The sequence below is a fragment of the Amaranthus tricolor genome, chromosome 14 (assembly GCF_026212465.1).
Source record: "Amaranthus tricolor cultivar Red isolate AtriRed21 chromosome 14, ASM2621246v1, whole genome shotgun sequence".
NCBI lineage: Eukaryota > Viridiplantae > Streptophyta > Magnoliopsida > Caryophyllales > Amaranthaceae > Amaranthus > Amaranthus tricolor.
The window spans coordinates 487,501-512,493 of record NC_080060.1 but is presented as its reverse complement, the minus strand read 5'-3'; the positions used below and the strand labels follow the sequence as shown (position 1 = coordinate 512,493).

General features: G+C 31.8%; 1 protein-coding gene across 1 annotated transcript; it reads right to left on the bottom strand.

The window, feature by feature from the left end:
* Nucleotides 1-12,555: 12,555 nt before the first annotated feature.
* On the bottom strand, nt 12,556-15,373 carry LOC130800170 (putative pentatricopeptide repeat-containing protein At1g64310). Its single transcript, XM_057663560.1, has one exon. The coding sequence runs from the start codon at nt 14,990-14,992 to the stop codon at nt 13,322-13,324; it is 1,671 nt and encodes a 556-aa protein (XP_057519543.1). The 5' UTR covers nt 14,993-15,373; the 3' UTR covers nt 12,556-13,321.
* Between the last annotated feature and the right edge of the window lie 9,620 nt (nt 15,374-24,993).

The following is a 24,993-nucleotide window of genomic DNA, read 5'->3' as shown; positions in this document are numbered from 1 at the left end:
TTCTCTTGTGTTATTATTTATTTGGTATGCGACGTTTGCTGACGTGTACTTTTGGTCTTAACGACCCTGCGATGATGTTGTTACCTATCTGGGCAATGACTAGCAGTAAGTTAAGTTGCAGGTCTGGGGAGTGAGGATTGTCCCTTGAAGAAATAAATTATTAGGGTAGAGAAGTCTTAATAAGAACTTCAAAATTTAGTTTAAAGAACATTTGGTTTTTATGAGGCGACTTTCGTTCTCAAGTTGTAATAAGTAGATTTAACTTTTCGTTCTTATCCGCTGTTAAGAATTTCTTATTATCTAGTAGTTCTTAATAACGCTAATAGAACTCGATCCGCACGTTTTCCATAACTTCAAAACCGTTTTAAACTGTTTTCTAACATTCCGGTTTGACTCGGATTATAGTTGTCTCGTTTTTAAAAGGTCATTTTCTCTTTTCGTATGACCCGAGTTATTCCGAGATGTTACAACTGGTATCAGAGTGGGAGTTTTATTTAGTGTTATTTATCTGTACTGATAGACTAACGTAGAAAAAAAAAAAAATTTTTGACGAGAGTAAAAAGGGGTAGACATTAAGGGGATATGATGTGTTGTGCTTGGTGTCTTTAAGTATGATGTCATGGATAACTTTGATGTGTGCATGATAGGATTTTTGTGTTTATATCTCTGATGCTCTGAATTATCTATCTTTGTCTTATCTCAGAAATTAATTGTCTTGTTTTCTTTCTTTATGAGTCAGAAACTTCGATTATTACTTTCTTTCATGGATAAAGGAAAAAGACCGGCCGAAGAGGGAATTAATACCCGAGAGGAACCCTGGAGAGCTTTAGTTAATGCCCCAGCTTGGGCAGAAATAGATGCTCTGGGAATTTGGGATAGAAAAGAGGGGGAAAGTGATTTGGATTACACCCAACGAATGGAAATGATCTACAAAAAGTCCAAACTAGTGTATGAAAGAATAATGGAGGAGGAGATGATTGCACTGAAAGAGAGGAGTGACCAGTTTCACCTAGAGATTGACAGAAGGGTAAGAGCAGTGCAAACTGAGGGTCGGGACGGAGTTGACGTTCCAGAACCTAGTGGGGCAAGGAGAGATAATAATGAGGAGGATGTTCCCGTAGTAAACCCAAACTCAGTGCCATTTATAATCTTCGATGAGCTGGATTTCGAGAGGGATCCCGAGGAGGATCCAGAAGAGGACCCGGAGGAGGACCCCGATGAGGACCCAGAAGAGGAATTTGAGGAGGATTTTGAAGGAAATTCTGATGAGGAGCAGGGAGAATTCATGGAGGAGGATTCTTTAGGAGTGGTAGAAGAGCCTGATGAGGATAACTTAGGGGATGGATATAATGCTGATGAGGAGGGGGAACTAGCTGATAGAGATGGAATGTTGAGTGATAATGATAGCGGGGTAATTATTCTAGGGGGTTGGCCGGTGAGGCGAGAGGATCTCATGAGTGAGGAAGAGAGTGAAATCATGATGTGGGAGGAGGAACCACCAGAGCCAATAATTGTAGAGCTTTCTGATTCCGTAGCGCGACTTACTATGAGTGATTCCTTACCTGTAGGAACCCCTTCTGATTCCGATAGCGCGTCTAGCGATGACTCTGATGATGCTGATTTTGACCCTGATCAATACATGGAGGATCGGGACCGTATGGATGCGTCGCCTTTATTTGCCTGATTGTTTTTATTTTATTTGATTATGCATGTGTACGAGTTCGTATGTCTAGTCCCTTAGTAGAATAATTGTGAACAATTTTGTTGGTTAAATGATTTGGTTGTTTATCTCGGACTTTTGTAGTATTTGAACAATGATTATGTGGGAATTTAGACCCAATTATTTCTTTTAGATTGGAATTATATGGTATTATTGTTTTGAATTTGAATTTTGTTTTTTTAAAGTCTAAACATTAGTAAGTAGAATCGATTCAGTATTGTATTTATGGAAAAAAAAAAAAAAAAAAAAAAAAAGATTTGATTATAGACTCATTGTTCAACCCTTTTTCTTTTGGGGCTACTACCTTGTTTATTTTAGAACTATAACAGAATGAGTTTTTCTCCTTAACCACGAACGCTGTAGTAATGTATTTACATACCTTGTTTAACCTAATGCAGTATACCTGCCATCATGCCACCCTTTTTGAAAAGGTCCGTGCCAAGAGGAAACTTTGATCGCGTGCTTCGAAACCTAGTTAAGACCCTAGCTGGTGCAAGGAATCCGAGACCGAAATCCTTGGAGGAAAAGGCTTCGTCAATTAGTAAGAGAATAGCCCAGAGTAAACCCTCGACTTATAGTGGAAAAGGTGAACCTTCTATGTTGGAAAACTGGCTGAGAGAATTTGACAAGCTTTTTAGTGTGGTGAGATGTCCACATCCCAGTTGGGGTCCACCAGTACCGCCGACTCCCGTTCCAAAATTGGAGCTAGGTTGGCAAAAGCTTCGTCCCCCTTAAGATATGCCTTTTGTTTGAGGGAATCGAAGTCAACGCCTAACTCCGCGGCAGCCAGACGGTACCTCTCTTCAGTAATTGTGGACCCCGTGCCCACCATTTCGGCTGACATTATTGTTGTACCCGCCGAAGCCTTTTTTAAGGCACTCTCCTCATGGGAGGAAGAGACTCTCTTTCTCTTCCTCTCCCTTTTCTTCGATTCCCTCTTCTTAGAAGGGATTACCCTCTGAGAGTCATCGGGAATATGGACCTGTCTCCTCTCCTCAAGGAGCCGGAGAGCCTCCTCTTCGCAGGGGACCTCGTCCATGTAGCAGGAGCGGCACTCTCGATACATAATTAACATTAATAATTAAACTTAAGATAAATAATGCGGAAGTGTAAAACGCCAAACTGCTAAAAACCATTTAAACTAAAATTGTTCAAAACATAAGTAAAAAAAATATCCTACAACTGAGAAAATATAAAATAAGGTTTACTTAAATACGATAAAAAAAACAATAAGTACAATATAGTCATCAAGTAAAATCATTGAAGCTAAGTCCTCGATAGAATAATTAAAGTTGCGGCCTGGATCGAAACCTGAGCTAATTTTTCCTGCAAAATACTGTCATCCATAATACGGATGACAGCCGATTAAATCGGTCAGCGAAAAAGCCGAGTACAATTTCCTCAACAAGCTTATGATGCGATAGTTAAATCATGCTTACAAAATAATCATCAAGTACAATATAGAAGGTTATTACTCATTATTGACCTTTACTAAGCCATTAAGTTACATTCTCAATACTTGCAGAAGTTCATTACTGCTACTAAATACTTGGTAACCTTAATGCTTATTTAATCAAGTTCAATTAAACCTCATAGCTTTACCATCATAGCACATCACAAGATCACAACAATAATGACAACTGATATATGTAAGGGTCTGGTTAGGTGAGGACCATAGTCCTAAACCCTAACTGTGGTGGGAGTCGTCACTCCTCTCAATACTGTTATGCTCGAGACTTCACAGGATGAGTTTTTCTCGGACCCCCTGTCTGACACCGCATTTTACATGCTGGCTAACACGAACGCCGGGATTTTACATGCCGGTCCATGGTTCGACGTTACCTTACTATCAGAGTCATACAATCAATATCATGCAATATCAAACAAGACTCTAAACCGAAATAGTTTACATTCTTATAATTCAAACTTGCACTAGTCAAAATTATGACAATTCTTCCCTTTTAATAGAAACAAATTACTAGTATCTAGTAAATTAATATTAATTAAATAAAAAATTTTCGTAGCTATACTAAGATTCCTGATGCTAAACTAAGTCATTATTATGTCATAAATAATCACAAAAGTCAAGAGTAATATTAATAACGTATTTTATCAAATAATCAATAAAATAGTAAAACGGATCTATCATAACTATAAAAAAAACATAATCCGACAAGTTATTAAGGGTCCAAAATCTAAATGAAATGAGTTTTCGAGAAAAACAACGCTAAGCATTTTAACAAATTTGTTTGACTATTTTACCAATAAACCGATTAAAAATTTATCAAAAAACCAAGATGATATGGAATCATTTTAAACACATAAGTTTATTTAACTAGTAAAATTCATATATATTTATATTATCATATTAATCAAAAATTTCCATATGTATGACTTTTTTTTCGAGTGTCCCAAAAGTATTATTGTTTTGACGAAAATATCACTAAACTGGATATAACTTTAATATTACCATGTAAAGTTTAAATGACTAAAATAAAATCATATTGATCATGCTTTTATATTATCGAGTAACCATAAATAAATATCACATAACGAGAGAGTTAAGAAAATGTGTACCATTTTCCTCCGAAGGTGGTGCTAAACCAAGTAAGAGAATAATAATAGGAAAAATAAGAACTTAAAGAAATAAGCTCCAAAAGAGAAAGTCTTCAAGGTTCCAAGCTTCAAAGAAGTAGATCTTCAATTACCCAAAAGAAAATGATATCCAAGCTCCAAAAGATAATACTTGACTTTTTAAAAGTTGATGATTATTGGCTTAAGAAGTGATAAGATCAAGCTCCATCTTCATTTGATTCTTCAACAAATAAAAAGGGTATAAAGTTAGTAAGATGTTAATGAAGTGAAGATATAAGAAAGAATGGTAGAAAGATTTGATGATGGGGGTGCAAGTGATCTCATGGCTAAGGAGGGGTATTTATAATGGGTTTTGGGCAACTTTTTAGTTCATAAGATTGTATGAAAAAAAAGGTTAACTTGTGTAAGTGATTTAGAGTGTGTAAGTGAATGTGTAAGAGTTGGAGTGTGTAAGTGGATGTGTAAGAGTTTGGAGTGTAGAAGAAGGTTAACTTGTGTAAGGAAATTGTGATAGCTTGTGTAAGGGATGAACATTATGGATTGATGCAGAAAGGATTTTGATTCATCAAATTTTTGTTCTAGTTTATATTAGTGAAATGTTTTAGATTAATGGGAAAGTATGATTAAGGTTTGATTATGAAAATATGATAGTTTACTTAGAAAATTTTGGTTAAAACTATACTTAAAGTTAATAAGAAAAACATAGTTAATTTTTAGGTATAAAATAATTAAATCAAAGTTGTAAGGTTAAAATGATAAGTAGTAAAGTTAGTTTAAGGAAACGAAATTTAAACGTAACGTTTTAATAAAACCGTAAATATAATATTAAAATTTTACTTTTCGTAGTATAAAATAATAAAATATTATTTTAGTGCTTATAAAGAAATTTAAGAATATATATATATTTTTAAGTTTAATATTTGGAAGAAATTACAAAAATCGGAATAAGGTTTAGGAATTAAAGGTGATTTGAATTAGATAACCAAAGGATTAGGAATTCGAAAAGAAATTTTGGAATAATTAATCGGAAGATTAAGATTAAGAAATTTTAGCCTGTTACAGTCCAGCCCCTTCTCCGCCGTTGCAGAGTCCTATAAGAGAAAAATTAGAAGAAATCAAAAAAATCCACTATAGTTCGGGAAGAATGAAGAAAGTTATACCTTTGGCGGAAGAGGTAGAGGTTTTTCCGCGGGCCGTTGGATGGCCCCTTGAGCAAATCTCATGACACTGAATTTCTTCATGAGTTCCGGATCTTTTGCTCGAAGGTTTTCCTTGGCTATCCCTGCAAAACCACGAGTTAGAGACAAGCAAATAATAGAAAAAAGAAGGAAGAAGTCCGACAACTCTTACTCCGATCGATAGCCAAGCTGATGCCGAATGCTGAGAGGAGGTTCTCATTCTCCAACTCAGGACGACCTGGTATCCAGTTGAGCTGGACGTTCATGGGTTTCCTTCCCAGTTGAACGTCCATCTTTGCATACTCAATTATTACCGCGTCGCTAAGAGAACATTGCGGGATCCCATTATTGAAACCCGAAAGGTTGGGTTTGATGTCGAAGGATGTCTTGATGTTCCATCCTTCCGAATTATATAGGTAGGCAAATTTAGTCCTATACCCCTTTTGGTTATCAGGGAGGTCGTGGACTATCTTCAGTCCACGACGGTGGGTAAAAGTTATCCAGCCGCAGCCGTATGATTGAGAGTTACATAGGCGGGCTCTAAATATATATCTAAAGGCGGTGAGTGTTGGTGTCACGGCCAAAACTTTACACAAGATCAAAAATGCCACCATACAACCCCAGGCGTTTGGGTATAACTCGGGCACTAAAACGTTCAAAAACTCTAACACCTCCCTAAAAAACGGGTGAAGAGGAAACCTAAGTCCTAATTCAAAAGAGGGAAAATATACGGCTATACAGTGTGGGGGAGGAAACCTAACAGTGTCATAATTCCCCGGGGTAATAATATTTATGTTGTCTTTCAAACCCCATTTTTGAGAGATGGCTTCCCGACGGTTGTCTAGGTCTCTCTTTGTTTGTAAATCTATGAAATAATTAAGGGGACCGCCGTTGGGAATGTAGAACGGAGGAGGAACTGGCGCTGCGCTCTCCCTTCCAGAAGACTCGGCTGATCCTTCAAGGTTTTTCATATCTACATACAATAACCCTTCCAGGTCAGGATTTATTCGCGGCAAGTAATTGGGAAAGAAAGCAACGCTCACTTCCCAAGGAGCAGTTTTCATAATCTCCGGAGGGTATACAGGGGATACAGACGACTCATCCCCGGCTTTTATTGGTTCATAATGGGGGGTGATTCTCACTGAACTACTTTCGTCCGAATCATTCATTAATAACCCCTCTTTATTAAAGCGTCTACATGCTACCAAAGGAATTTCTGTCGGGATATCCGAGTTAATGTCGAAGTTAGCTATTATCTCATAAGTATCCGCGACATCCATATTAATGATAATCGAAAAATAGTATGCGAAACTTGTGAAGGATTGGGGCTAATTTCATAAAATTAATTCAAAACTAAATATTCAAGAATGCGAAGAACAATTTGAAGAACAGTTTGAAGATTAATGAGAAGAAATTCAAGCAATTTGAGGGAAGATTTGAATACCTTGAAAATATATTGAAGATTTGTCAGAAATTTGATGAAGTTCTGTCAGAATTCTTGAAGATCTTCGAGAGGATTGTTAGAAGTTTGAATAAGGATTGAAGATTCTCAGAGCGTCTCTCTCTACTTTCTCTTTCTAGGAATATGAAGAATTGAGGGAATTAGTGTGTTAGGTGAAGAAGGATTTGTTCCAACAACCCTATTTATTGCAGCAATAAATGCTGAAAACATTGAATTTAGACCTCTTTTGAACGAAAGGAGGTGTCCAAAACTTAAACCGGGGAGTCGATAAATCGGACCTCCAATAAGATGACAAACGTCAAAAATTTATCTAAGTATTTTCACATGATGTCTGAGAAGTCGATTAGTCGGACCCCCATGAAGGGAAATATCAAAAATATTCTCCAAGTATCAAATCTTGGTTATAACCGTGTATTTGATAAGTCGGACTATCAGGATGGGGTAAAATGGCAATAGTTTTTAAGTTATAAAAATTCTGTTAAAACTGTAGGTTCGACAAGTCGGACCCTGAATTACACTCCAGAACGAATACGAATTATTTCAGGTATTGGGATGTCCGTATGGTCGATAAGTCGGACCCCCAAATGGTCCCAGTTTGGGTGAAAAAGTTCTAAGTATGGGAGAGATGCTTCCGTATTTTTAGTATCATCCGTGACATAGAATTACAAAATCTTTCCGCGTCTTTAAAGGAAAAAGGGGGCATGTTAGAACAAGGGAATTCCAAACGATTTCAAGCTTTAAATTCCCCGCCACATCCATAAGTCGGACCCCCTTAAGTACCTCAGTGAGGAATAAAGATCAAAGTATATATTCAAGCCGTGTCTTCCATACATGTGGCTCATTTATCTAGTGGGTCAGCTCAATTATGCCGCGGTATCATGTTTTCCCTCTACTCTCCGGTTCAAAGCATTGATGAAAAGGAAGGTATATCAGGTTAAACCAGCATCCTGTCCGTAGGGTCTATAAGTCGGACCCGCCTTGATGGTGTTCTCGTTCAAAGATATCCAGGTCCTTGGAGATCCGTGCGGTCGATAAGTCGGACCCTCCTTGGGGGTTGCCTTATTCAAAAATATTCTAAGTATTGAGACTTCCGCGACATCAGTAGGGCATGTATCAGGGTCCGACTCCTACATCTATTCTTCCGCTGATAAATGAAAAGGGCAGCCAAAGATATTCCGCGGCATGCTGGAAGCCGCGGCTTTGCTGGTGTTAATCATTTTTCCTTTCTTTGAAGCATCTCCTGCGGTTATTTTGAAAAGGCTATAACTTCTCCGTTACAACTCGGAATTCGGCATATGAGTAGTCGATTTGAAGCTTGCAAGTCCAATTTTCGGGATCTTCCAGAGAATTTGCCGATTAACGGTTACTATTTCCACACAAAGAAAGATTCTTCGATTCATCAAGATTGTCTTTCTCATATCATTCTTTGCGTGTGGGGCTAACTGTCATGGTATCATTTATTTATTTATTTATTTATTTTAATTATTTATGTCATATTACTTTATTACCCCTTGACTTTTCGCATTGACTTTGACTTTCGGTCAACGGGCCTTTTTCTGAATTTTCCATCTCCCTTGAATGGCCCAAAGGCTAGTCACCTCTCATTACCCTAACTCCCTTCCAGAAAAGTAACTTCCCACTTCCCCTTAAATGCATGGTCATCCTTCTTTCATGGGGAACAACTGCCCATACCTCCCACGACCTTCACCTTCCCCTCTCTGATGTAACTTCCTCCTTGAACATTATAAATAGGGACAACCATCAGAGAGGAGGGGATCATCTGAAAAACCATCTACAAGAGCCTTACTTGTTCTCTACTTCCATTTCAACTCCATTAGCCTACCGAAATTCTGTAGCATCAACCGCAACCTCTTGCATTTAGTTTATAATCATTTACTACATATCGCCATATCCACGTTCTAACTTGAGCGTCGGAGGGGTTTTCCGGGAGATCACCCCTGGACAAGGCTAACGTGCTGTTTTGCAGGAATTCAAGTTGCTTCCTTCCACGAGTCGCTGCTCTTGATAATACTTCCACTTACAGTATTTCAAGTGTTTTCCACTTCCTCGTTTCATCAACCGAAACAGTATTAAAATAATACTAGCTATCTGATAATAAAATCAATACAAAATGAGTAGAATAAATAAAAATATTAAATAATATATGAATATAACAGGGCCAAAAATATGTTTTTAAATTTTCTTCACGTTTAATACTCAATCTTATTTTTTTACTACAGAGTACTTTTCCCGTTGCCTGTAGATACATCCGTCGTCTATCTACTAAACACTAACCCTTTCTTTAATAATCAATCCTTATTAAGCTAAGCAATATCTTTCTTAAGGTTTAAATTAATGGGCATTTAACATTTTTGGAATCTTCAAATCAATAAAATTGAATTATTTATTTTCTCAAATAATTCAAAAACTTTTTATAAAGCGAAAGATTCCAAATGTGATCAATAAACAAAAATATTCAAAACAAAATACATAATCAATATTATCTCTATAAATGGGGGACAATCTAGCACAAGGTTCATTCTTTATATGCAAATGGATCCTTAAAAAAATTATATTATTATATACAAAAGTGTGCACAATTCATGATGAATACATACATGCAGCACCATGACAGATAATTTATACTATTTTTGGTTCATGCTTTGTGTTTTATGCTTTTTACATATTTGGTAATTCCTCATTCTATGTCTAATTATCCATTTTGAAATATGATATATTTAGTATAGAAATTTTACTATCGGTAATAAGTATATTAGAACAGAGAAAATATTTGTTTAATTATATTGCATACCTTTTTTATATACATAGCGACTCATTCATATTTCTCCGGTGTTAATTAGTTGAGTTTACGGATTCAAATTTTATCATATTAGATTTTCACTCATTTTATTTTTTTTATTGTTTGGATCATACATTACTATCTCTACTTTACTTTTATTGCAAGACTCTTTTTAGTTTTATACTTTGTCCCAAAAAATTAGTTGTTGATCGACATTGTCCCACTACAGATTGTCACCAAAAGAGTCTTCAAATGAGTTTTTATTTTTCAAGACTCAATATTTTTTATTTTATTATTGCTAGTCTTAGACATAGTCTTATTTACAAGACTTGGCAAAAACTAGATAGCTTTATTCTTGTCTTTAGTTTCAATACATAACATAATATTTGTTATTTCATCTATTTTGAAATACTATTTATGTACGATTATTAATACTTTTTATTTTTCAAGTTTATTTTTTTATGTTATGTCTAATTTATAAAAACAATATAATTAAATAAATTTTGTTCTAATAGTTTAATCACATACTCTTACGATAACTATTACTTTAATATTATAACATATACATCCAAATCATTTCACCAACGTGACTTTTTAAAGGGATATTTATGTATGATGATGGCTATGAGACATAATAATCAACAACGCAAGAAACCTACATTACTCTATTCTCTTAAAGTTGTTCAGTACAACTAGATGATAAGGATTTAGGAATATTTTATTTGTATTTAAATTTCAAGTTAATAAATGACATAGGATTCTGTCAATTGAAGTACAATATTATTATTATTATTATTATTATTATTATTATTATTATTATTATTACGATAAGTCATGTTAGTTTGTCTCATCGTATGATGAGTCCATATAAATAATCTATTAGTAAAAAATATAAAAAAAATAATACAATTTAAATTTATATTTGTATAAGAAGTAAATTTTTTAATAATTTATATAAAAATTTCACCCGTAAGACGATCTAAATAAAAACTTAGTGTATTATTATATGGATGACTATGTTAGGAAAGTTTCTACGTGTAGTCATGTAGTGCAAGTATGCAAGTAGAAATAACACTTAAATATCTTGTATGGAATATTTTATACTAAAAAAATAAAATTTCACTATAATTAGTACGTAAATACAAAAATAATTTTTGATGTATTTATTCAATTTTAATGTATATAAATATATAAATAAAATTCTCGTTATTTTTGTTTGTTTTATCTATTTACTTTTCTTTCCGGATTTCAATGCAAACTTAAAAGCCAAATAATTTTTACTTGTGAGTTTTTAAAAATTTTAAAAAGTTATTATTTAAAAAATATATATTTAGACAAATCTATTAAAATCTCACATAAATATTATGTAGATCGATGAAAAATCATAGTCAAAATTTGACACTAAAATTCGTAAATTTTATTTGAGAATAATATCCGGATTTCAATGCAAACTTAAAAGCCAAATAATTTTTACTTGTGAGTTTTTAAAATTTTTAAAAAGTTATTATTTAAAAATATATATTTAGACAAATCTATTAAAATCTCACCTGAATATTATGTAGATCGATGAAAAATCATAGTCAAAATTTGACACTAAAATTCATAAATTTTATTTGAGAATAATATATGAAAACAGAGGGAGTAACCATAGAAATATTTTTATATTGATTACTTTCTTTATTTCAATATCACTATAGGCTCATAGCACATTTTTAAACCAAGGGTGTAACTTTATACATTAGTTCGGCGCTGGGTAATATTATTATAAATCAAAATGATTGATTTTGTATTTTGGTCAAAAATTAGTCTGTAGTCTTTTCTTTAATTCAAAATTATCTGAAAATAATACGAAAAATATTGAGTCTTCACCGCAACATATTTAACTATTTAGTGGCATTAAAAAAAATCACTAATTTATATTTTTAGTGTAATAATTATTGATTTTTATTTTAAATTCCATTATAAAGTGATTTAGTGACACTTTATTTGACCTTTAGCGACATATATAATTGTTACTATAGTCTATAGTGGCATTTATGAGAAATGTCACTAGACTCTATGTCGCGAAAAGTTTTAGTATCATTTTTTATTATGCTGCTAAAAGGTCTAATAAATATCACAAAATCCACTATGTATACTATTAGAAATTTAAAGTAGTAACATTTAAATTAAATGTCGCTAAATATATCCCACTAAAACCAGATTACTAATATTAGTGCTTTTACATGATAATATTGTTGTACTACACGATTTTAATATTATTAATTTAATATTTCTCCATTTCAAAATATTTTTCAATTCTTAGTTAAAATGAATGTTCCCTACAATATACTACTAATTACTATAATACTATCCTGGAATGCGCCATGTGAGAAACCTTGAGTTTTGCAGGCAAGTGTAAAGACTATGAAGGTTAATGGGATGTTTATTAGAAAAATTGAAAAACCAAAACTTTTATAATAAAATTTTCGGAAAATATTGTCTCTGTTTGAACCTAAGATCACGCCTTGTTCATTGCTACCAACAACGAACAAATAAAATATTAATCTCTAACTAAAAGTGAATGCATCTTGTTCTAACATATTCTACCAATGAGAACATAGTCCCAGTAAATAAAATATGATGCCTAAAAAGGAGAAGATTGTGAGTAACCATGGTAAAACTTGTCCCAAACCTGTCTAGGTCATGATCTGCGTTATTTAATTAAAAGTTTTATTAACAATATATTGTGTAGTATATTAAGCAGAAAAATAATAGACAATTTGGTTCATCATACAAATTCAAATGAGTTTCTGGCTTATCCTATAATACTATCCGGAAATTGCCCATGTTAGTGAGCAACCTTGAATTCTGTAGACAAATGTGTAAAGACTATGAAGGTCAATGGGATGTTTTATTAAGGCTTGTAAAACCTTGTTTTTTTGGTATCCTTTGAATAGGCTTGAAATTTTGTCTTGCTTGAACCAATAGAACACCCAAGTCACATTAGAAATAATCTCCATGCTAAAGCGAATGCATACCTATACAACAGCAGATATAACATCCTATGGGCCAACTTCAGGGTACTGATGTCGAATACTGATCAAAGTCTAAATGTTAGATACGTCTAAATATTCAATTTTACACCTAAAACGAAGTGTCTAAGTGTCATACCAATGTCCGAGCATCAAAGATTAGACACGGGTACATAATACAAAATGAAGAGTCCGAGTAGTCAGGTGCTCTTTGATAAAAGTTTTGGACGCACGCGGAATTTGTAGTTTGACCCAAATAAATATTATATCTACAAATATTTAATTACTTGTTCCGCGCCGATACACACTTCACTTATCTCTCATAACCCACAAACTTTAATTAGCTAATATTATGGGATAGCCTTCTCCATTTTGTGCGGCTTATTCCCCTCATATACCAAGTGCCACATAGTTTGCATATTTTTACATCCCTATTGTCATGTATCTCACCCAATAGAACTTTTATAGACATTTCTATAACTTTTCTAATTAATTTATGTTGGGTACTATTAAATCATCTAGATTGTTCTACAATTAGCTAGATTTTTTGGATTACTTTTTAACAATCTTTCCTCCGATCCAGCTAAGCCCCGGAAGCTTCTTTCGTCTGCTATCGGTTATGACATCTCTTAGCTGCTCCACATCATCCCATCTTCCTTGATTGGCATATATTTTAGACACCAAAACTGAGTGAGAATCTTCTTGAACATTGTTCTGCAATACATGCCTCAGCACACTGTCCACAAGAGCAGAGTTTCCATGCATTTCACAGCATGCTAGTAGTGCACCCCAAATGCCAGCATCAACAGGCTTAGACAAGCCCAACACAAACTCGAACGCCTCTTGCAACTTCCCGGCCATTCCTAGGATCTTAACAATGTGAACGTAATGTTCGTTTCTAGGTTCAATACCAAATTCATCCTTCATTCTTTCGTATATTTCCTTCCCCTGTTTGACATAACCCGCTTGGCAGCAAGCGTGAAGAAGAGCAGAAAATGTGCATTCATCCGGCACAAGTCCCTTCTCCATAGCCTCATCAAAGAGTCGAAACGCTTCACTAGCATTTCCATACGACCCAAGACCTAATATAGCCGTATTATATACAATCATATTCGGCCTTGGATGAGAATTCAAAACATGAATTGCTAACTCCATGAAACCACATTTCGAATACATGTCTATGAGAGCCGAGGCAATTCTGATTTCCGTCTCAAACCCATGTCGAAGAATGTAACAATGTATCTCAAAACCCGGTCCAACATTTCCCAATTGAACAGTAGCAACTAAAATGCTTGAAAGCAATACATGATCAGCCTTCATGCCATTCATATTCCTTTCTCTGAAGAGCAAAAGGGCTTTATGAATCTGCCCTAAATGTGCAAATCCTGTTATCAGTGCAGACCATGTAACAATATCTGGTTCGACTAATCTCTTAAAGACTTCCTCCGCGGAACCCAAGGACTCGCATATCGAATACATTGTAACGAGCGAACTAGCAACATGATCATTCGAAAGAAAACCGCTTTTTATGCAAAAGCCATGGAATCCTTGTCCTATATGCAATAACCCCGGCCCTTTTACAGATGATAGCATCGCAACCATAGTATATCCATCTGGTTCAATCCCTATAGTTCTCATTACATCGAACAATTTCAACCCTTCAGTCCAAATTCCATAACACCCAAACCCATTTATCATAGTATTCCATGTAGCTAAATCAGGATCAATTAGACCATGAAACACTCTACTAGCATTATCAATAAGACCAAGTTTTGAATAAGCATTAATAAGTGCACTACCACAAATTGAATCCATTCCCAACCCATAAGCTGTTAACCCACCATGAACAATTTTAACTCCCTCCACATCATTATTCTCCGAGCAAGCGCGCAAAATGCAAGCAAATGTGAAGTTATCAGGCCATAAATTTGACTTAAGAAGCTGGGTAAAAAGATTAAATGCATTCTTGAAGTCATGAACTTTTGCATAAGCTCTAATGATTGAGTTCCAAAGGTAAATACTTCTTTCAGGACTTTCATCGAACAGTTGGTGAGCAGAGGAAAGATCACCATTAAGTGCATAGTAACGTGTGAGTTTAGTGGCAAAAAATGGGTCATAAACAAGATGGGTTTTGGCAATTAAGGCATGTAATTGCTTTGTGTTTAAGAGAGTTTGATGGGTTTTTGAGCATTGGGACAGTAAAGTTCGAAATTGGATGAACATTTATTTTAGATTTCCTCTGCCCACAAGTTTCAATAGCTTACTTAATTTTGGTATTAAGCATGTAAACGACGTAATAATAGCAACTGAAAGTATACACCTTCGACTTCCATTATAAAAGCTTACTTTGTGCTCCGCAATCTTCCATGACCGTGAGAGACGACGACAACAACAACGATATCAACGCAACCCCTATTTACCGGATCTAATTCGACTTTTAAAATAAATTTACAAAGATAATATAGATACCAGGTTTATTTTTGACTCGATTTAAAACATTTTATTTAAAATTGCTTGAATAAAAATCTATAATTGTAAACATACATACCAACCTATTATAATTTAAAAAATTTTATAGTAAACTTAAGAATATGTAATATAAGGAAATATATATTCTGTAGGTGGTGAGTGATGACAATTGAAGTAATGTCACAAAAGTAAAAAAGAAAAACACTTGACCTTTAACCTAAACTATAATTTCATTTTTTGTTGAAAAAAATTTGTACTTTATATTGGTTTATTAGTATAAGAAAACTTAATTATTTTATAAAAGGTATATTTAATTTAATTTTAATTTTAATATTTTATTACAAAAATTAAAAAATACTCTTGATTCGTTAAGTAGATATCTAAACCCAATAAATGTTTTTCATTTTATTAATAATATATTTTCTATAAATTAAATATAGTTGGATTAGTATTAAAATGCATTATATTGACTTGTTTGTAATAATAGATCTACTACCTAGTTAAGTTAGCTGGACTATCATAATAATACTTTTTTATCTCATTAAATTTGTATATCTGTATTTTTAGAGTAAGAGCTTTTTACAACAAAATAGTAAATTCGATTGCAAAGTGAGTTAATTACAATCGCCAAAATCTTAATCCAATATATGAGATTGCATCTACATGAACAAAGATAAAATAGCGCGAAAGATGTTACACTTGTTTTGTTCAAAACTAATAGATTAAGATCTCATTGCACTGTATGTTTTAATTTATATATTAAGAATAAAACACAAATTAAGAGTAAATAATAACTAATGTTTAAAAATAAAATAAAACATTTGAAAAGAAACAGAGAAATTACATTCCTAATCTACAACTAATAAAATCAACGATGAACATATAGTCTCGTACTTTCAAACATATATATTACATAATTATATTGTCATAAAGTAGTGCACATCTAAACTATTCATGTCATTTTTAACTTCTATTCTCCAAGTCATCATCAAAATTGATTCTCAGGGATTATGTAGGTAGTTGTAGTCGGAAATAGGTTGATGTTGACTTTCTAGTGGCGGCGCAAAAGGTAGAGGTGGTGGTAGTGGTGATGGCGGCGGCATGACTTGATGATGCTTCATATTTGGGAAAGGTGGTGATGGATACAAAAAATCTCTTATTCTCTTGCCTTGATCCCTCCCTATTGCTGGTATTTCTCTTGTATGACCATCATTTTCTCTATAGCTTGAAAACCATAATGATGATTTCTGCACATCAACTTGTTAACATAAATAGCAACCATATTATTTTAAGATAAATTATATCAATGCCATATATTGACTAAAAATAGCAAGAAAAAAAAACATAAATAATACATAAATTAAAGAAAAAATGGATTATTATACCATTATTAGCAGATACAAAGCTAGGTAGTAGGATCAAGATTATTATTGCCAAGTTTGAAGCTGTAAAATGAGGTTTGAATCTTTGCATATTCACAAATCTTGAGAGTTGAGAACACTAGTTTAGTTCAAAAACTGGTTATTATTATGATTATATATATAAGGACAATAAGTTAACTACTATTAAAAATTGATAGTACAAGCAAGTATTAAATTAAAGATGCTTCAAAAAAAAAAAAAGAGTATTAAATTAAAGTTAACTTACATATATTTGTTAAATACTTATATTTTTCCAACATCTTTTGCAGGTATATGTTGATTAATTAATCTCATAATTAAATCTAAAATTGCAATGTAATCTCCCATTTAATTTAGAATCCTATTATTCTTATTGCATTGGACATAATTTCAACTAAATTTATTTATATACGTAACATACGATACTATTTATGTTTTACTTTGACATATGTAAAAGAGACTTTGTTGTGACTTTATAGGCTTTTTTTTTTATTAATTCCCCATTTAATTTCTTGCGTAAATTCATGTTGTTACAATATTTTATCATATTTATTAACACATTGTTATTCACCTTAGCTCATAACTTACACACTTTATTAATCACTTAATAAAAAAATACTAATAACTCGTCCGTTCCTTGAATTCAAAGTTAGTCTTACATAAATAATAGTAAACAACAATAATTAGTATCCACAAAAACAAAAATTACAACAGCATTTTCTCCAGATCATGGGACTGGTGGAGGGGATGAATCTGAACCCCCTTGTCGACCAGACCAGTTGGGTAATGGAGATCCTGGATACCATTTATCATAACCTGATCCTGATCTTAGAGTCTTATATCCTTTTTCATCTTTAAACACTTTCATTAGCATCTTCCGAATACCATTACCTTCCTTGTAAACAAAGTCCTGCAACGCTCCTTGCGACTCACCTGTATTGGGGTGGACCAAAAATACACAATTAATTCTTAAAGCATATATATTTTACATTATAATTTTTTAAATGTTCGGATCTAAAAAAGTAATTTTAATTAAATAATCATTAACATGTCAAAACCACCCTATACATGTACTTGTTATTAATAATAGCATAGAAAATAAACAATAAAACTCATTTTCATCACCACTATATATGACTGAGTATCAAACTAGACCTGCTTATAATTTGTTATGATCAAATTATAGATCCGATAACTCAAAATTTATACGACCTTTTAACTAAATTCGATTTGACCAGATTTGAAAATGATTTGCAATTATGTAAAAAATAATATGAACACAAAATCCGATTTCAAATCCACCCGAAAAATCTAATCTGAAATGAAAATAATGACCCGAATGAACACCTCTAATTAAATCATATCGTGAGAATACGGGCGTAGAATATTAACAATAAATATAATCCTCATTACCACCATCTATGAGTGAGTAACAAACGAGATTATGACCTTCATGGTTATAATTAAGTTGTAAATATATATGTAGATAATTAAATATGTTAAGGATGTGAGAATAATGAGAGATTAATTACCAGCTAATGAAGATTCCACTGGTGCAAAATTGGCTAGTACTAAGAACATTGCTAAGGCTAACGCCAACAGCTTTGATTGTATTTTTTGATCCATCTTCAAAACTCAAATAAAGGCTAGAATATATAATTTGAACTTTATTTACTTTAGTAATTTGGTGGATTATGGATTGCTCTTATAAATTGTTGGAAAAAAAATTAGATTGGCTTGCTTATTTTTTTCTCAGAAAATCATTTTAGGAAATAGAGAAATGATACTGTCAAAGACTTTCATTTTGTGTTCATTGTTCAATGAGCAAGTTAGATAAACAAAAGCTGACTACACAAGCTGTTCATTAGCTAATCAGACAAATATTTAGGCATCTTATAAAATATAAAAATATTAATTATTCTAAGGATACTACAAATCTCAAAAGTCTTTATCCATTCGATCAATGAATATAAGTTTTATTTTTTATTTTTTGATTTTGCATACTTCTTTTGTTACATCTATTTTGCATCAATTGTTATTTTAGTCTGTCATACTTATTTTGCATTATTTTTATTTTTAGATAACGATTTTTTTCTAATCTCATTCATATATTTAAACTCTCTTTTAATTTTATACACGTAATTGATTTTCTTTCTTCATTTATTATCAATATATATTTTGTTTTTCTTATAAATTTTTTTCTCTTTTGATACAAATGATAAATGATAAACTATTTTTAGTGGAGTAGGTGATAGTACTAACTTTTGAGTGGATTGTTTGTCAACAGTCCACGCTTTGAGCTTTTGTAATTCTGTTTAGTCAAAGATCATTACATTAATAAGTTTGACCTTTGACTGTTAATAATAAAATAAATAACGTTTTATGCAATAATTCAATTACAAATAGACCTCTCAGTTTTTTTTTGGTATCCAAAATTGTATCAAATATAATTTACCAATACGGTTAATCTCAGTCACACAATTTGTCATACTCTTTTGGAAAAATTATTTCTAAAAAGCCAATTTTTTTACCATCTGTAAATAAAGGGTCAACATTTTATTTATTCAACTAATCTTTATCTTATTTTTGCAATTAAAGAGATAATTTATTGATAACCAGTTAGCATTTATTTCGCGTACTTACCCATACATATTTGTCTCTATCATTACCACTTTATTTCAAAATTCACAAACATCTTCCAATTCCCTTGCAAACCCACACGAAAACAGTGCTGCATCTTTCACCTTAATTTCGCATTTTCAATCCACGAAAAAACCAGATGTTGCATCTTCAACCAAAAATATCGGTCCCTTTAATTCTTCTCCAATGGCGACACAAATGCAATTTTAGGGCAAAGTTGCGTTCCACTAAAATATCACAACCTAAGTAAGTTTCTAACTCTAACTTTCTGCAATTGATGTCTCATTATTGATAATTGTTGATTTGTTTAGTAATTGTTGAAATTTGCTTAGTAATTATTGGAATTTACTCTCTTATGGTGAAATTTGGTTAAACACATTAGAAATTAGAATTTTTGTGTAATTGTGAACATAATGAATGAAAAAGTGTCTATTAGAGTTTGATATGGCGGTAAATTCAAGGAAGCTAAAGGTAGTATTAGTTATGTTGGAGGTTTTGGTAAAATAAGGGAGGTAGATCCAGATGATTTGTCCAAGGATTACTTGATGAATTTAATTAATAAGTGCAATGGAGATAGAGGTATACAAGGGCTTTTTTTAAGAACTTTATTTCTGTTTTTTTAAGGAACTCGAGATAACCGGTCACAACAGGGTTACTTTACTTGCTATCTCTTTAACTGCAAAAATAAGACAAATGTTTTCTTTATATTGAATAACTGAAACGTTGACTATTTATTTGCAGATGGCCAAAAGATAGGCTTTTTAGAAACAATTTTTCCTACTCTTTTTATAGTTTGCCCTATTAAATTTATTATATTTTTATTTTTTTGACATACACTAAAAGAAGTTTAATTATGACACAATAGTTTTGGTACTTTATCAAAATGTTACTATTCTTAGAGTATTATCCTAATATTTCAATTTTAATTTATGACATTTCTTACAAGTTTCACCAATATTGATACCTTAAATATCACAATTAGTGCTATTATTTGGTAGTGATATCTCACTATCTTTTTCATTTATTTTATCCACAGATTTAACTTAATAAACATTTCATTTCGTTCATGTATTTTTTCTCTTATTTTTCCATAAAATACCAATTTATTTATCTTTTTGATTTTCCACCAAATACCGATAGAGTAAATTTAATAGGATAAAAAAATATATAAAAAATTAGATTTATTATTATTAATTCAAAAGTAATCCAACTCAAAATAATTCAATTTGTTTTCATCCCTATCTAATTTTACGAGTTAACAATTAACTCATAGCTTTGACTTTGACTTTTGAGTCACAAACATAAAAATGAAAATTACATAAAATTTAAGAATCATAAATAAATCTAATAATTGAAACTTTGAAGTTATTGATCGATTAATATTCCCATAATATGAATTTAAATCATAGCATTTATAGAAAGATCGATTCCCCTTCCACTTCTTATTACATGTAAGGGATTATATCTTACCCGGAAAAAAAAAAAGAAATTACATATACTTCTATTACATTTACCACTAAATAATAAATACCAAGCTAAGGTGATTTAATTTACAATTACTTGTTGGGAGGTGGATGAAGGTTATTCCGTCTACCCGGAATCGGCGATGGTGGAAGCCATGGTGTTGGCTTGGTTCTTAGATTTCTCTTGTATTCATGATTATTGAACACCCACGATCCTTGGCGCAAATCGACTTTTACATGAAAAATCGCACAAAATCAAAGCGAAAGCGATAAAAAGAGTATAATTCAATTTAGTATATATGAAAAAAAATAAGAATTTAAAAATATCAGAAAATCGTATTTTATTTCAGTTTGATCGATGTTTTTTTCATGCTATTCCATATATTTGATTTTTACTTAAATCTCCCTTACTTTCAGTCTACTCTGTAATAAAAAATCACAAATTTTTATGCGAGATGGTCTCTTTGAGAGATCATTTCTAATTGGGTCAGCTCCTTAAATATTCTTTATAATATTGTAAGTAGGCATTAAAAATAATGTGAGTATTAGATATTTAAGATATTGATGTTAAATTAGGCTGGACTTATTGCATTGTGAATGCCAGCATATTAACGGGGAAACACGAAGTGCACACACTTTATAAACGAGATATATACCATCCTAAAACCATATGACAATGGGAAGAAAGGCTCCAATAACTTATAAATTGTGCACACGATCTTTAATTTGTCATGAAAAGCAAGTACAAGGACTGTTGTGCAAATTAGGATATTGATTGTGGTTGGTAGACATTCTATAACTCATATGAAGGAGCATGACCTTGCCATGTTTTGCAACACTTCACTACATATAGTTGTAATGAATTACACTATTTTTTTTGTTGGGAGATTGTGACGCAAGGACCTATATATAGTTGAATCAACAACCTATCCATTTTTAGGGTTCCAACATGTTTCAATTCATCTTTTGGCTCATTGGAAATTATGTGCATGGATTAAAGTTGGAATGAAAAAAGTAGGCATTAAGGATACGGTAATTAATCATTAAGAATAATGCAAGTAGATATTAAGAATACGGTAAATAGACATAATCTTTAGTGGACTAGGCGTAGGGCTTGAGATACACCTCTTAAAGAGACGATCTCTTAAGAGACTAGCTAATAAAAAATAGAATAGCAAAATAATATTTACCTTTAACTATTGTCGATCAAAGTGACAAAGAGAGTATAATTCAATTTAACATATATGAAAAAAAGATATAAAAACTTAAAATAGCAGAAAATCGTATTTTATTTCAGTTTAATTGATAATTTTTCATGCTATTCTATATATTTGATTTTTACTTAAATTTCTCATACTTTCAAGTCTAGTCAGTAATAAAAAATAGAATAGCAAATAAGATTACCTTTTAACTATTGCCGATGGAATTTCAAGTCCCGAGCTAATTATAAGTATGAATATTAGTAAAGCTGATGCCAACAAGCCTGCTTGTAATTTTCGCATTTTAGTAGTACAAAAGTTTCACATGTTTCAAGCTGATCAGTCATGTAAATATGTAATGCTACAAATTTTTCTCTATGAGCCAATTTATATGGCACTAATGACCTGTTTGGTACATGGTATTAGAAGGCGGTAATGGTAATAAAATTAAGTAATAAAAAATTTGGTTGTTTGGATGCCTTTAATGGTAATGGATGGTAATAAAATAAGGTAATAAAATTATCAAAAAGGGACATTTTTATTACCATCAAACAACCTGGTATTAGGCTGTAATGGTAATGAAGTATTACTGTGGTAATAAAATAAGATAATGTTGTTTCGAGCTGAAGAAAAAAAATAATGAAGAAAAAAAAGGTAATGTATATAATTATCCAAAAAAATATTATTATTAAAAAAAGAATCATTAGATAGAATAATTTAGATACAATAATGCTTTTAGATACAAATATACAATAATGAAACTAAGAGTTATTACCATTTTTTATTACTAACAAACATATGCAATCAATGAAATATTATCTTCCATTACCATTCTTTAGTCATGCACACTAAACAAAAGAATATTCATTACCAATTCTCATATCCATTCCTTCATTACTATTGCCATTACAATATTTCATTTTCATTAATTCATTACCATCAACCAAACAGACCGTAACTAAAACTCTAGAAGTATGTATGAGTATTACTTTTTTTGAATTTGATCTATCACCTTTGTTGAGTTGATCTAGTAGCTTCTAACTTATGCTATTTCTTAATTAAAATGGTTGAGAGTTTAGTTTTATTCCAATTGGAAAATAAATATTATTTCATAAGTTTTTGGGTGAAACGGTCTCACAATGAGACATTTTTGATAGTGGGTTGAATAGGTTAAATAATACAATTATTAGCATATAGGCTTTTTATTTTGAGATTGTTTCACTGAGAAATGATTTCTCATAAGAGTAGTTTGTATTTTTTTATCGTAAAAAATTTTGAGTTTGATGCTCAGCTAGTTTTTTCTCTCTTTTCGGTCTACTATATAATTCAAAAATAAAAAAACTAAGAGGGATTGGACGGGGCGCAATAAACAATAGAGTAATTATTAGCATTAGTTATAGGAGGAATTTTTTTTAATGTTTTTTTAAGTATAATTGGAACCTAACTTTGACTAGAAACGATTACATATGACGTGTTGTCACCATATTTTAAGCTTATGAGTTGACTCTATTTAAGTAATTTAGTTTAGTTCAATTCATTTAATTTTTTTTCTCACCGTTTATTATTCATTGTTCATTATACATTTTATTCGAATTTATATAATTCAACTCCTTTTAATTTATTAAGTTCAATTTAATGTAACTCCTTTAATTGCATATCAAAAAGTTCCATTTAATTTATTTTAGTGATTTCAATTCAACTTCAATGAGGTTAGTTAGTTCAATGTCATCCTCACCAAATGAATCTAAGTACTGTTGGGATGGTAAGTATTGTTTAGTTGAGAGTTTTTATACCCAAAGCAAAGTGTATATACGCTCATAAACCTTTAGTAGCACCATACTAAATAGAGAGATTACCAATTATGTTGTAGGAGTATTAATTACAATTATGAGTGAGTTACAAGTAGCTAGCTAATGATTAGATAAGGAGTTACAATTTCTATAAACGGAATACACTGAATATGATGGTCAATAGAACAACATAAAACTTTTAACAAAAATATATTCGATTTAACTATATGTTAGGGTTATAACCATCAACTTATAGTAATTATTCTCGTCATTTAAAGTTTTAATTAGAGTTGGTTCCTTGATCAACTGTAATTATAACTTAAATTGGCCAGAAAAAAAACCTTAAAATCAATGTGAAAGTACGAACTCCTGAGAGATTGGTGGAGGAGGAGAAGCTGCTACATTGCAACACGGCGTGAGGTACGGGCCGTGTGAAGATGTATGGCGGCCCGGAGCAGGCTTTGGTGACGGTGGCGGTTGTCTTGGTCTTCTATAAAACCTATGTATTGAGTGAACCATGGCCGTCGTAATAGCACTTTCACCAGTTTTGTAATTTAAAGGCCAAAATGCATCCTGCGCTACCATTAAACCACCTATTTGAAAGGTAAATTTTATTTTAATTTTTTTTTTAAAAAAAACCATCAAAAAGCATGTTTTTTTTATATAAAATTACAGATAATATTTATTGTATGAAAAATCCAATTCAACTAATTAAAAATTATGTTGAAAGTTGTAGGTTAGTAGCTAGCCACAGGATATATTATAAACTCTTATCTTGGTCAGAAATGATAATAAAAAGTTAGTGTAATTTTAGTAGAAAAATATCTTAATAATTATAAAAGTTATGCTTGTGCTCCTTCAACATATTATTTTCTTTACAAAATTCATTGCAATGCATTATTTAAAATTGTTATATTAGGTGGTAATAGAAAATTGTAAAAAAAAAAAATTTCTTTGTACTCAAAGTTCTATTACTATTGATATGAAATACATTTTATTTAAATTTACATTATAAGTATTTCCATTACCACCTTTTAACATAAGCCTTTCATAAGAGATCAGGTTTTTAGTATAGAAGTGTTGATGATGCAGGAAAGTAGAAAATTACATATGTATTTTTAGTATGTCTTTTTGTTCCTTTTTACATATATTAGTCTTACTCCCTATTTAGGCAAGATGACCTTTGTATATGTTCAACTCATGTATTCACTTGAATATATACAAAAAATCATAGTATTCTAACACCTAAAACCCTAGCTTTAA

Excerpts from the sequence above, each read along its gene's own strand:
- LOC130800170 (XM_057663560.1), bottom strand. The coding sequence starts at position 14,992 with ATGTTCATCCAATTTCGAACTTTACTGTCCCAATGCTCAAAAACCCAT.